The sequence below is a fragment of the Corythoichthys intestinalis genome, chromosome 21, assembly GCF_030265065.1.
Source record: "Corythoichthys intestinalis isolate RoL2023-P3 chromosome 21, ASM3026506v1, whole genome shotgun sequence".
Taxonomy (NCBI): domain Eukaryota; kingdom Metazoa; phylum Chordata; class Actinopteri; order Syngnathiformes; family Syngnathidae; genus Corythoichthys; species Corythoichthys intestinalis.
This window is the reverse complement of record NC_080415.1, coordinates 32,062,022-32,076,975: the sequence shown is the minus strand read 5'-3', so window position 1 is coordinate 32,076,975 and position 14,954 is coordinate 32,062,022. Positions and strand designations below refer to the sequence as shown.

At 38.9% G+C, this 14,954-nt stretch overlaps 1 protein-coding gene across 5 annotated transcripts in view; it reads left to right on the top strand.

The window, feature by feature from the left end:
- Nucleotides 1-14,954, top strand: part of muc13b (mucin 13b, cell surface associated) — a 30,342-nt gene that overhangs the window by 9,686 nt on the left and 5,702 nt on the right. For 4 of the 5 annotated variants that reach the window (XM_057825164.1, XM_057825167.1, XM_057825168.1 and 1 more), the window contains exons 1-10: nucleotides 2,441-2,592; nucleotides 4,175-5,080; nucleotides 7,878-8,000; nucleotides 10,107-10,216; nucleotides 12,967-13,025; nucleotides 13,086-13,246; nucleotides 13,329-13,460; nucleotides 13,531-13,576; nucleotides 13,650-13,687; nucleotides 13,767-13,854. In XM_057825164.1, the coding sequence (XP_057681147.1) occupies nucleotides 2,547-2,592; nucleotides 4,175-5,080; nucleotides 7,878-8,000; nucleotides 10,107-10,216; nucleotides 12,967-13,025; nucleotides 13,086-13,246; nucleotides 13,329-13,460; nucleotides 13,531-13,576; nucleotides 13,650-13,687; nucleotides 13,767-13,854 (1,709 nt within the window). In that variant the 5' untranslated portion in view covers nucleotides 2,441-2,546. Of the gene's footprint in view, nucleotides 1-2,440; nucleotides 2,593-4,174; nucleotides 5,081-7,877; nucleotides 8,001-10,106; nucleotides 10,217-12,966; nucleotides 13,026-13,085; nucleotides 13,247-13,328; nucleotides 13,461-13,530; nucleotides 13,577-13,649; nucleotides 13,688-13,766; nucleotides 13,855-14,954 lie in introns of those variants that run through there. The other variant, XM_057825165.1, reaches the window with a different exon arrangement.

Sequence of the window (14,954 nt, the reverse complement as noted above, 5' to 3'; positions counted from 1 at the left end):
CCCTCCCAGTCAAAATGGATTGGACGTCTATTGCTGTCAATGGCATCCATAAATAATGTAGATTTTAGATTAGGCGTATATCAATAACAACACTATATCAAAAAGGTGATATAACGCAATACTTTGTACCCCAAAAGGTTATTGATATGCTTCCATCAAGAATCGATATATCGTTTTTAAAAAAGTGTCACTGTTTAAAAAAATTAAAGTAACCGACAGGTTACGACCAAAATCGGCCATTAGAGATTAGCTCAATTGCTGCCACTGACGGCGTTGGACATCCAATTCATTTTGACTTGATTGGACGTCTAGCGCCGTCAATGGCACTGAAACCAGAGAATGTCTTATTGTTATTTACAGGTCACTTCTTGTTGATTTTAAGTCATTGACAGATTACTTCCTGTTGATTTTGAGTTACTTATTGTTCTTTTGGGGACATTCTCGAATCACTTCCTTTTCAGGAACCAGAAATTAACAGGAAGTGACCCGTAAATGCCCTAAAATCAACAGGAAGTGACCCAGAAATGGTCCAGAATCAACAGAAAATGACCCAAAAGTGAGCCAAAATCAATATGAAGTGACTGATGAACAGAAAGTGACCAGGAAATGCCCCAAAATCAACAGGAAGACCCAAAATGTACAGGAAGTGTGCCGAAATGGTAAGTGACTCGTAAATACTCTAAAATCAACAGAAAGTGACCTGGAAAATCAATAGGAAGTTACCCGGAAATGCCCTAAAATCAATAGGAAGTGGCCCGGAAATGCCCCCATATCAACAGAAAATGACCCAAAACATACAAAAAGTGAGCCAAAATCAACAGAAAGTGACCCGAATTCCATAGGAAGTTATCTGGAGATGCCCTAAAATCAACAGGAAGTGAAATTATCCTAAATGTACATAAAATAAGACAAAATCAACAGGAAATGACCAATGAACTGAAAATACACGGAAATGTGCCAAAGTCAACAGGAAATGACCCAAAATGCAGAGGAAGTGAGCCATTTACAGTTGAAATTAACAGGAAGTGACCGATAAACAAAGTGACCCAGAATCGACAGGAAATGAGACAAAATGTACAGGAAGTGACCTAAAATCCATAGTAAGTGACTCATAAATACCCCAAAATCAACAGAAAGTGACCCGAAATCAACAGAAAGTTACCCGGAAATGCCCTTAAATCATCAGGAAGTAATCCGGAAATGGCCCAGAATCAACAGGAAATGACCCAAAATGTACAAAAAGTGAGCCAAAATCAACAAGAAATGACTGATGAACAGAAAGTGACCAGGAAAGGCCCACAAATCAACAGAAAATGACCCCAAATGTACAGGAAGTGAGGCAAAATCCATTGTAAGTGACTCAAAAATACCCCAAAATGAAGAGGAAGTGACCTGAAATCAAGAGGAAGCTCCCTGGAAATGCCCTAAAATCAACAAGTGACTGATGAACAGAAGGTAACACGGAAATGGCCGGGAATCAACAGAAATGACCCAAAATGTACAGGAATGGAACCAAAACCCATAGTAAGTGACTCCTAAATACCCCAAAATCAAGAGAAAGAGACCTGAAATCAATAGGAAGTTACCTGGAAATGCCCTAAAATCAACAGAAAATAACCCGGAAATGGCCCCCAGAATTAACAGGAAATGACCCAAAGTGTACAAAAGTGGGCCAAAATCAAAAAGAAAAATCCGATGACCAGAAAGTGACCCGGAGTTGGCCCAAAATCAACAGGAAATGACCCAAAATGTACAGGAAGTGAACCAAAATCCCTTGTAGGTGACAAGTAAATACCCCAAAACCAGCAGAGTGTAACCTGAAATCAATAGGAAGTTACCCAGAAATGCCCTAAAATCAACAGGAAGTGACCAGTGATCTGGAAATGGCCCAGAATGTAAAGGAAGTGAGACAAAATCCATAGTAAGTGACTCCTAAATACCCCAGAATCCACAGAAAGTGACCCAAAATCAAAAAAATACACAGGAAGTGGCCCGGAAATGGCCCAGAATTGACAGGAAATGACCCAAAATGTACAAAAAGTGAGCCAAAATCCATCGTGATTTGTAAATACACCAAAATCAACAGGAAGTGACCTAAAATCAATAGGAATTGATGTGAAATGCCCCAAAATGGACTCATTGCCTAGCATTGGCTCCCACTGACGGCCGTAGACGTCCAATCCGTTAGAAGTGGGAGGAATGGCAACAAATGAACGAATGTAACGGATTGGACGTCTCCTAGTGATAAACGCACATCAGAAGGATGAAATTTCTGTTTATTAGTTGTTGTTTTAGAATAAAAAGTTTTGTCCATTTCTTCTGAAAGGAAACCAGCATCTATCCTTGAGCAGGTTATCTTAACAGGAAGTACTTGTGCACACAATTCCAGCCTCTTTAAAGTAGTGGCTAATGATTAAAAGTGAGTCCAATATGAGCCGAGGCGTCATCATCCAAAGTGAGAGGACATCGAAGCCACTTGGAAACGCGGCTCTCTGGGATCCGTCTTCACTTTTTGCACGATATATTTATTAATTTTTGCTTTTCGGATGGCGCCGACTAAAATGAAATTGGTGCTTTTCCTCTTTGCTGCATGTAAGTAACTTTTTTTTTTTTTTGAATGATTTGAACTAAGGCAGGTTGCGCAACCCCTCGATGCCTGAATTCACATTTTCCACAAACTATGTTTATTAATTTAAAAAGTATTATTTTATAAAATAATTATTGATTCAAATTGTTATTTTATATCAATTTTCTATTTTTTTTTTTTACATTTTTTAAATATATTTTTATATAGTTTTTAATTAAAAGAAAAAAAAAACATTTATCTTTATTTTTTATGATAACTTAATTTTCTAATTCAATTTTTTTTCACCTTTTTTTAATTCAGGAGGTCATATTTTTGTTTTTAATGAATAAAAATTAATAATTTTAAAAAATGAAAAGGAATTTCTTAATTTCTGATTATTAATATTTTCCTCAAAAAGTATTGTCTTAGTCTTCATATTGTTATAAATGAATTCTCCATTTAATTTTAATATTTTCCTCCAAATTTTCTTAAATTCCTTTTTTTTTTATTTCAAATTTTCTAAATTCTATTTTCTAAACGTTTTTTTGTATATTTTCTAGTTTTTTTTTTTTTTTTTTTTTTTAAAGAAAAATATCTTTATTTTTTAAGTATATATATATATATATATATTTATATATTATAAATTTTCTACTTTTATTTTTTAACCTTTTTTAATTTAGGATATCATTTTTTGGGTTTTAATGAATAAAAATGAATATTGAACTTTATAAAGTTCTTAATAAATTTGTCCTTTTTTATTTAATATTTTCCTCAAAAAATATTTTCTTAAAATCTTCAATTTATTATATTTAACCTTTGTTGTATTTTTTTTTTAAGAATAAACATGAATAATTAATAAATGAAAATAAGGAATTTTCCTCAAAAGTGTGTTTTTTTTTTATTCTTTTTAAATTGCAAAATTTGTATATTTTCTGTTATTAGATATTTTTTTGTTGTTTAAATTTTCCATTTGATTTTCTATATTTTGATATTTTTTAATCAATTTTTATGCACTGCCTAAATGCTTTTTTATGTCTTTGTTAAATGTTAAAGCATCAAGGGGTTAAAACTAAGCAAACGCATTCACTACTTCTGCAGTTTAGACGGATATACTTTTTAAGTATTTAGAATTATACGTACAAGCTAACGCTGTGTAAATATTTGACCAGTGTGTTGATAAAGGCAATTAAATCTTACCTTATGAGCCATTTGACCTTCCCATTTCCAGACAAGACTGAATGTTTGCTTACCTGCCCGACTTTATTTGTTGTTCAACCTTATAAGCATTTGAAGCCGTTTTCACTCTTACAAATGTTTTATGTTAACTAAAAAGTTGTGCATATTCTTTGCCGGTTTTGATACTGAAATCAAAATAATGTGGACATAATATGGGCAAAGTGCTATCTGACTGAAATTGAGTTCACAATGTATTGTAGGTGATCATGACACTCCCTATCAGCAGGGGGCAGCGAGAGTAGCTATATATATTTTCGTAATTCAATTTCTACATTCAGAAAAATCCCTAATGTGAAAAAGGTTGAAAATTGGCAACTCAATGTTTTGTCCAGCATTCTTCATCCATTTATGTCGTTCCTTTATTTGTTGTAGATGCAGTGCAGACAGTTGTACCCGAACCAGAGGAAGGGCACACCACACCAAAAATGACAACAACCACACTGATCAGAGCCAGACCAACAACCACGCCAAAACCGCCGACTACTACACCTGCCGGACCAACCACCACGCCAAAACCGCCGACCACCACACCAAAACCGCCGACCACCACACCCGCCGGACCAACCACCACGCCAAAACCGCCGACAACCACACCCGCCGGACCAACCACCACGCCAAAACCGCCGACAACCACACCCGCCGGACCAACCACCACGCCAAAACCGCCGACAACCACACCCGCCGGACCAACCACCACGCCAAAACCGCCGACAACCACACCCGCCGGACCAACCACCACGCCAAAACCGCCGACAACCACACCCGCCGGACCAACCACCACGCCAAAACCGCCGACAACCACACCCGCCGGACCAACCACCACGCCAAAACCGCCGACTACTACACCCGCCGGACCAACCACCACGCCAAAACCGCCGACAACCACACCCGCCGGACCAACCACCACGCCAAAACCGCCGACTACCACACCGGCCGGACCAACCACCACGCCAAAACCGCCGACTACCACACCCGCCGGACCAACCACCACGCCAAAACCGCCGACAACCACACCCGCCGGACCAACCACCACGCCAAAACCGCCGACAACCACACCCGCCGGACCAACCACCACGCCAAAACCGCCGACTACCACACCTGCCGGACCAACCACCACGCCAAAACCCCCGACAACCACACCTGCCGGACCAACCACCACGCCAAAACCCCCGACAACCACACCTGCCGGACCAACCACCACGCCAAAACCCCCGACAACCACACCTGCCGGACCAACCACCACACCAAAACAGCCGACAACCACACCAAAACCCCAAGGTACTTCGCACTGTACTGCAGCATCTCTATTAAGGTTGTGACAAAATATTGAAATGGTGATATATCGTGATACTTTGTATCTCAAAAGGTTATCGATATGCTCCTGCCAAGAATCGAGATATCATTTTAAAAAGGTGTCAATGTTAAAAAAAAAAGAGGAACCAAAAACAAGTTGCTACCAAAATCTTAACAGTATAATAATAGTGTCTCAATTACCGTATTGGCCCTAATATAAGACAGCCCTGATTATAGGACGACCGCCTCTTTTTCAAGACTCAAGTTTGAAAAAAGACTTTTTGAACACCAAATTAATTTTTATACAGAAAATAATTACAGTACATCTGAAACAAATGATTATAACAATATATTTGAAAGAAAAAGCATGTTATTTTGCCTCTTTCAAATCTTAATATCTGAACATTTAAATATGTAAACTAAAGTGCATTCACATTCGTAAATGAATGGCTTCTGATTTTTGAAATGTAAATAAACCAATCTATTGTAATAAAACAACAAAATTGCAATAACTGAATTAACCGTTAAAGCAGGGCCGGCCCAGCCTATACGCAGACTATACAGCTGCATAGGGCCCCTGACCACTAGGGGGCCCCCAATCTGGCAATTGTTTAATTTATATTCTATTTTGTTTACTACAGTTTGCTTTATTTGACTTTTGAGAGTTTTGATACTTGATTACAAGCTTAAAAAAAATAAAAGTTCTTCCTTAACTTCTTTCCTCTTTTAGAAAAAGGTTTGGCACTATCTACTGTAAGTACTTACAATCATTTGGGCTGAGAAGTTTGAAGTATGCAGTGCAACAAAATCTGAATAATATACAAAATATGGACGTATGGGTTGGATTGCATTCATGGGTTTCACAGTACACTGTGACGAACTGGTGGGCCAAAAATATGGGCCTCTTTGCATTATTTTGCTTAGGGCCCCCAAATGGCCCCTGGTCAAAGTGAAGTCTAACTGTAACTGAAGTCTTGAAACAAATCTGAATAAGGAAAAACATTGCAATAAAATAATGCAAACTGGTTAAGCTAAAAAGAGTAGCTGAGATCTATCATGACAGAACATCGCTTCAATGATACAGTGCCCTCCATAATTATTGGCACCCCTGGTTAAGATGTGTTTTTTAACTTCTAATTTATTTATTTTTTTAATTCAAATAATATGGGACCTTAATGGGGAAAAAAAGAGAAAAATCCAACCTTCTATACAAGTGCATTTATTCAGTGGGGGGAAAAATCCCACATAAAGAAATAATTATTTGACATCAAATAATGTGTGTCACAATTATTAGCACGGTCCCAGGGTGCTTGGGTCAGATGAGACCAAGATTGAGCTTTTTGGAACCAAACACTCTAAGTGGGTCTGGCGTGCCACGAAAGATGCGCATGCTGAAAAGCACCTCATACCCACTGTGAAGTATGGGGGTGGGTCAGTGATGCTGTGGGGCTGTTTCGCTTCCAAAGGCCCTGGGAACCTTGTTAGGGTGCATGGCATCATGAATGCTTTGAAATACCAGGATATTTAAAATCAAAATCTGTTGCGCTCTGCCCAAAAGCTGAAGATGGGTCGTCACTGGGTCTTTCAGCAAGACAATGACCCTAAACATATGGCCAAATCTACACAGAAATGCTTCACCAGACACAAAATCAAGCTCCTCCCATGGCCATCTCAGTCCCCAGACCTTGTTTTGTTGGCAAAAGGGTGTTGTACAAAGTATTAACACCAGGGGTGCTAATAATTGTGACACACATTATTTGATGTCAAATAATTATTTCTTTATGTGGGATTTTTTCCCCACTGAATAAATGCACTTGTATTGAAGGTTGGATTTTTCTCTTTTTTTTCCATTAAGGTTCCATATTATTTGAATTAAAAAAAATATTAGAAGCTAAAAAACATCTTAACCAGGGGTGCCAATAATTATGGAGGGCGCTGTATCTGGCGCCATCTAGCGTCGTGAATGGGTATAATGTCTAGACCGTGAATATAAGACCACCCCCACTTTTTCAGTCTTATTTCAATGCAAAAAACACCATCTTATATTCGGGCCAATACGGTTACTCTAAGGCTGCATTGACAGTGCCCGACACCCAATCCTTTTAGTTGTTGTAGAATGTTTGTTCGTTCGAAACCAGAGCATTCACAGTCATTCTGTCCGATTTTCAGGGCATTTACAGGTCACTTGCTTTTCATTTTAGGGCATTTACAGGTCATTTCCTGTTGAGTTTGAGTCACTGCCCATTCATTTGGGTGATTCCCAGGTCACTTACTGTTCTGTAATTCAAAATAAACAGGAAATGACCCATAAAATACCCCAAAATCAACATGAAGTAACTGAAAATCAACAGGTAAATGACCTTAAATGGCCCAAAATGACCTCATTGCCTGGCATCGGCTGTCACTGACGGCCATAGACGTTCAATCTGTTTGAAGTGGGAGGGATGGCAGCGAATGAACGAATGTTCATTCGCTGCCACCCTCCCAGTTCAAATAGATTGGACATCTATTATTGATAAACTCATTCCAATTCACAGCAGAAACTTGTTTTTCTGTTTATTAGTTGTTTGTAGAATATCCTAGAATGATTTCCTGACTAATGTATCGACAGTTGTATCGCCATATCGTCAGATCATCGTTATCGTGAGCTTTGTATCGCAAATCGTATCGTATCGTGAGGTAACAAGAGGTTCCCACTCCAAATCTCTATGATGTAATCCCAGGAAAGCTTACATTGTTGGTGTTTTTTTTGTTTGTTTGTTTGTTTTTTTCATCTCTTTAGGTATCTGTGATCGTCAACCATGTCCTTTCGGGAGCCGATGCGAGGCTCGTGCCAATGATACCCGTGTATGCTTGTGTATGGCTGGTGATTCCTTCAATGAGGAAAGTCAAAGTTGTCAGACTGGTGAGTATCAGTGGTGGGATACAAGATTTTTACCAACGATTTTAGACGTGATTTGGTGAAAAATAATGAAAGTTAATTCAATAATCAGATAAATGTCACTTCCTAATGCAGTCTTCCTAAAGGAAAAACACTAGCGTTTTTGTCCTAGGCGTCGCTAAAATCGACCAATCGACATGTCCAAAGTCTGGCTCGGGGGCAAAATTCGGCCTGTGGTCAAATTTCATCCGGCCCCCAGCCTCTGTGATAAAATCAATAACATCTGGCCCGCACACAGACTTAATAAATTGGTTAGCAGTACTGCTACCAGCATATGAAGTAGCTTACACAATATGTAAATGCTGCTCCTTATTTACCCACTAAAAGGCAGCAGCAACCTAAGCAACATTGTCCCGTGTGACCCTTTAGTCCAGTGCTTCTCAATTCTTTTCTGTTACGCCCCCCCAAGGAAGACGTAGGTATTTTGCGCCCCCCAAACCCTTTGCCGCCACTGTAAATAGTATCATTTGTCTATTACTATTATAAGTACCATAATTTTCGCACTATAAGGCGCACCTGACTATAAGCCGCCACCCACCAAATGTGACACGAAAACGGCATTTGTTCATAGATAAACCGCACTGCACTAAAAGCCGCAGCTGTCCTCACTGTATTATGGGATATTTAGACCAAAAGATATCAACTGGTAGCACTTTATTTGACAATCGGCATCATACGACTGTCATAAGACCAAATGAACCACCCTGAAGCTTTGAATCAATTGGCTGCAAAGCTTCATTGCTTCAATAAGCTTCATTTGGCCATTACTGCTCCCTTGGAGGAGACATTCAACCTCTGCTGCCACCTGCTGTCAACCTGTTTGCTGTCCAACATGCCTCTTAGCATGTATTGCAGTGCTCTGGATGAAAATAACAATCAAAATTCATGTTATGTGCTAATTATTTATAACTGTTACTGTTCCAGTTGTTTCATTTATTCCTAGTTATGCTATTTGGTGACACACTATTTGACAGTGGTGCCATAAAACTGTCATTACAGAATCATAATCATGATATGACACTGTCACGAGCATTAGTGAATGTTTATTACAGATGTCATTTGTGTTATCCGGCAAATGAGCTCACTTTTGAATGGATGCAAAAGATCAGAGCTGGATATAAATGGCGTTATTAACATGTCGAATGACACTTAATGACATCTGTTATAAGCATTGATTAATGCCCATGATAGTGTCATGTCATAATTATGACAGTCTTATGACGCTGCTGTTAAATAAAGTGTTCCCAAATACCATAACTAGCAATTAATGAAACAACTGGAACAGTAACTGAATAAAAAAATAGCACAGAACATTGATTTTGATTGGTGTTTACATTGTTGCCGCATAAAAAAAGTGCTGCTGATTGCCATTTTATTTCTGGTGGGCAATGCGCTGATATAAATTGTGACAATGACTCATTTATTTTATTTAAAATTAAACCACAAAATCGAATAAGGAGGAGGCAGACAGCATTGAATCAGTTTTCTTTATCAAACAGCTTTTCATAAATACAGTCCGAATACAATATCAAAGCACACTCTCTTGTATGACAATTTACAGTTGGAGTTTGCGTTGAAAGGAGACTCAACTGTTATAAGGATGTGGTTTCTTTATAAAAAGAAATGAAATAACTTTACTATCTAACAATAACTCAAGTGCTAATATTCCTCTCTGAAACACAATACAAACGGGTACTGATGAGCATAATCGCTACCTACCTTAGCGCTCTATGCTAAGTAGTAATGTCTCATCAACAAGGAACACAAACATTTACTCACCTCTGGTGGAGGCACACTGGATCGAACAACACAAAAGACAATCTAACTCTCGACACAATGTAATATTGATTCAGCACTCCGACCTAAGTGTAGCAGTGAACTCTCTTTCTCTCTCGCTCTAATCACTGGTACACACTCAGCCTCACACTACTGACAAACAAGGAACCAAACGGGACTGCTCATAGCTGTTGGCGAAAAATCGATGATCAAATTCATAGGCAACTATAATCGATTAGTCTTTTTGTAGCCTTATTCTCTCGAAACAGTTACTATTTCTGTGTCTTATTTCAGCCAAAGTGTTCCCAGGACAACTGCAAGTGCCTGGAATAACATTTGAAAAGAACATGACAATCAAAACCTCAACCATATTTCAACAAACTGCCAAGAAAATTACAGATCAGGTAATTTTTCTTCTTACACTGTTGGCCAAAAGTATTGGCACCTCTGCAATTCTGTCAGATAATGCTCAATTTCTCTCAGAAGATGATTGCAATTACAAATGCTTTGGTAGACAAAACTCCGAAAATGGCCCGGATAAAAGTATTGGCACCCTCAGCCTAATACTTGGTAGCACAACCTTTAGACAAAATAACTGCAAACAACCGCTTCCGGTATCCATCAATGAGTTTCTTACAATGCTCTGCTGGAATTTTAGACCATTCTTCTTTGGCCAACTGCTCCAGGTCTCTGAGATTTGAAGGGTGCCTTCTCCAAACTGCAATTTTCAGATCTCTCCACAGTTGTTCTATGGGATTCAGGTCTGGAGTCATTGCTGGTCATTCTAGAAGTTTCCAGTTGTTTCTCTCAAACCATTTTCTAATGCTTTTTGAAGTGTGTTTTGGGTCATTGTCCTGCTGGAAGACCCATTACAGCTGAGGGAGACCCAGCTTTCTCAGATTAGGCCCTACATTATGCTGCAAAATTTGTTGGTAGTCTTCAGACTTCATAATGCCATGTACACGGTCAAGCAGTCCAGTGCTAGAGAGAGCAAAGCAACCCCAAAACACCAGGGAACCTCCGCCATGCTTGACTGTGGGGACCGTGTTCTTTTCTTCTTTTCCTCGTTTTTTTCCAGTAAACTCTATGTTGATGCCTTCTCTCCAAAAAGTTCTACTTTTGTCTCATCTGACCAGACAACATTCTTCCAAAACGTTTTTGGCTTTCTCAGGTAAGTTTTTGCAAACTCCAGCCTGGCTTTTTATGTCTCTGGGTCAAAAGTGGGGTCTTCCTAGTAGGGGTGTAACGGTACACACAAATCACGGTTCGGTACGTACCTCGGTTTTGAGGTCACGGTTCGGTTCATTTTCGGTACAGTTAAGAAAAAAAATGCAAAATATAAAAGTGCTAGTTGTTTATTACACAACTTTGTGCTTTCAACAATAGGAACATTAGCCTATACAAAGCTAGAATTCTGCTCAAAAAGTAGCAGGTATTTAAAGCCTTTCAGACCCCGCGTGTTGGTCAGCAAAAGAAAAAGAAAGACAGAAAAGAAGTCCTGTGCTAAAGAGAAAAGCAATCCCAATGACAAAGATTTTAACATGTATTTTACAAATAAAATGCCTCAGTGAATCATTTTTTTTTCCTTATGAACGGTTTTCAAAAGCTTTATTCGTGGACTTTCTCAAGTTAATAACAGGTGTGTTAGCTCATTTCAATTTATTTTATTGAAATGGGCTATTATTTATTTTATTATGTGTTTATATTTTGCAAATGTGATACAAATGTTGTGGTAGGAGGGTTTTGTATTGAACACGGGGCCGTGTTGGTTATTATTATAGCAGAGAAGACAGCAGTAAATCAACAAAGACAAGTGAACTGTGCCCCAATCTACCACTCAAGAGATCTGATGGACTCAAAAAGTGGGTTATGATTGCATATTAGTTTGAAAATGGACCGGATCCACCGTATTTCTACTCGAGTGACTTCCGGTCTGCCCGATCCTAGCTACCGGTAGTAGTATTGACGCAGGAGGGTCGCGTCTCGCGTCAAATAATAAACTATGCCGTTCTTTTCGCGTGCTTCGTGTTGAGCCGCTTCTGGGACGCGTCCAACACGCGGCCGCACTGCGGCTGGTGTGCATTGGCTGATTGACTTTAACGCCCACGTTTCACTGCGTTCTCGCAGCGGCCACGTTGTCGCGCCGTTGACGTTTCTGGGTTATACTGTCCTACCGTGTTAGTTCTCATTATAGTAGAGAAGACGGAGTAAATATAATCTACACAAAGAAACTGTAACCCGATCGACTCACAGCCTCGAAAAGTAAGGGTTACATTACGTCAGAAACTCGTTCAGTACGCCTCCGTTCCGAACCGAGCACAACATACCGAAACGGTTCAATACAAATACATGTACCATTACACCTTTACTTCCTAGGTATCCGACCATCGAGTCCTTTTTCATTCAGACGCCGACGGATAGTACGGGTTGACACCGTTGTACCCTCGGACTGCAGGACAGCTTGAACTTTTTTGGATGTTAGTCGAGGTTCTTTGTCTACAATCTTTCATTAAAATCTCTCGTCAATTTTTTTTTTCCGTCCACATCTAGGGAGGTTAGCCACAGTGCCATGGGCTTTACACTTATTGATGACACTGCGCACGGTAGACAAAGGAATATTCAGGTCTTTGGAGATGGACTTGAAGTCTTGGGATTGCCCATGCTTCCTCAAAATTTGCTTCTCAAGTCCTCATACAGTTCTTTTGTTTTCTTTCTTTCCTCCATGTTCAATGTGGTACACACAAGGACACAGGATAGAGGTTGAGTCAATTTTAATCCATTTTAACTGGCTGCAGGTGTGATTTAGTTATTGCCACCACTTGTTATGTGCTGCAGGTAAGTAACAGGTGCTGTTAATTACACAAATTAGAGAAGCATCACGTGATTTTTCGAAGGGTGTCAATATTTTTGTCTGGGCCATTTTCGGAGTTTGATGTAAAATGATAATGATTTGATTTTTTTTCCATTCTCTTTTGTGTTTTTTCATTGCAAGCAAAATAAATGAAGATATTATTAACAAAACATTTGTAATTGCAATCATTTTCTGGGAGAAATTGCGCATTATCTGACAGAATTGCAGGGGTGCCAAAACTTTTAGCCAGCAGTGTACAACTGAATTGTAATCGTTCGATTAAATTCGGTCTCTTCCGCACAGGTGGATGCAGTTTTCAAAGAAAATCCTGGCTATTCTCATTCTATTGTGCTGGAACTCAAGTAAGTCACCGAAGCAGCTTCTCGTACGAGGTTTTCGCTCCAAAATTTTATCATCTTTAGGTCCATCGACGATCCAAAAGCACGAGCTAATGGCGGCGTCAGCGCTACAGTTGAGATGATCTTCGAGAAGTCTGCTGAAATAAATACTACGCAAATCATCAGCACCATCGCTAAAGCCTCGGAATGTGACGGTTGTCTTCTGGCCAATTCCGAGTTTTCAAGTATGTTTCATGAATCATCTTTCTGACTAAAGCAGTTTGATCAGTTTTCAAACTATTCCCTTTTCAAATGATTTTCCACTAGAAACTAAACTGTGTAGTAAGAAACCATGCGATGAAAAAACCTCAACGTGTTCCGAAGAAGACAACGGCAGTTTCACCTGCAAGTGTTCGAAGGGTTACATTATGACAGATTACAGTGAGAGATCGTGTAGCGGTAAGTCAACCTCACTCGATCGGATGTCAATGGAAAACCAAAAACTTTATCAACAATTTATCCTCGGCAGCTTGTCCAAGTGGTCAGACGCCCAGAGGAACCCGGGAATGTATGAAGTAGGTTCTCTGATTCTTAATGGAATTCTTCAGAATCATTCCATTTGAATAACCTTAACTTTTGTTTTCCCAGCTGTCCATTCGGTTACTCTGGTTTTAACTGCAATGAATGTGAGTTAGATACTTTTAGCCCTCTGTGGAACAAAGAATATCACATTGAAAACCATAATTGTGTTCTTGTTGATGTTAGCGTGGAAATTAATCCTGGTCATCGTTGGTTCTGTGCTTGGAGGACTGCTAGTCATCACAGTTATCGCTCTGATCGTCGTGGCTGTCAAGTGAGTTGAATTTTTTGACCTCAAGATCACCGCCGAGACTTGACTAAGACTTGCACGATAAAGTTAACGTGTCTCTCTGCCTGAATCCTTCCCTTTTGGTGGGTCATCAACAGTGTTGGGCACGTTACTTTAAAAAAGTAATTAGTAGGGCTGTCAAAATTATCGCGTTAACGGGCCGTAATTAATTTTTTAAATTAATCACGTTAAAATATTTGACGCAATTAACGCACATGCCCCACTCAAACAGATTAAAATGACAGCTCAGGGTCATATGCACTTGTTACTTGTGTTTTTTGGAGTTTTATTGCCCTCTGCTGGCGCTTGGGTGCGACTGATTTTATGGGTTCAGCACCATGAGAATTGTGTAATTATTGACATCAACAATGGCGAGCTACTAGTTTATTTTTTGATTGAAAATTTTACAAATTTTATTAAAACGAAAACATTAAGAAGGGTTTTAATACAAAATTTCTATAACTTATACGAACATTTATCTTTTAAGGACTACAAGTCTTTTTATCCATGGATGGCTTTAACAGAATGTTAATGTTAATACCATCTTGTTGGTTTATTGTTATAATAAACAAATACAGTACTTATATACAGTATGTTGAATGTATATATCCGTCTTGTGTCTTATCTTTCCATTCCAACAGTAATTTACAGAAAAATATGGCATATTTTATAGATGGTTTGAATTGCGATTAATTACGATTAATTAATTTTTAAGCTGTGATTAACTCGATTAAAAATTTTAATCGTTTGACAGCCCTAGTAATTAGTTATAGTTACTCACTACTTCTTCAAAAAAGTAACTGAGTTAGTAACTGAATTACTCTATAGTAAAAGTAACTAGTTACCAGGGAAAGTAACTATTTCTGTTACTTTAAAAAGTTGTAAGAATTTGACATTTTCTAGCAGTATTCGAGTCAGTTGAATAGAGAAGACAGGTAGTTCTGCTATAGAACCTTGTAATATTTATTGCACCTCACCAGCAACAGATTTATCCTACACTTGAAGTGCAACAAAAATAAACAGTAAGATTTTTTGCCACTAGCTTTGTAGTAGCGTGTGTAGTTGCTAGGTGCTTCAGCAGATTT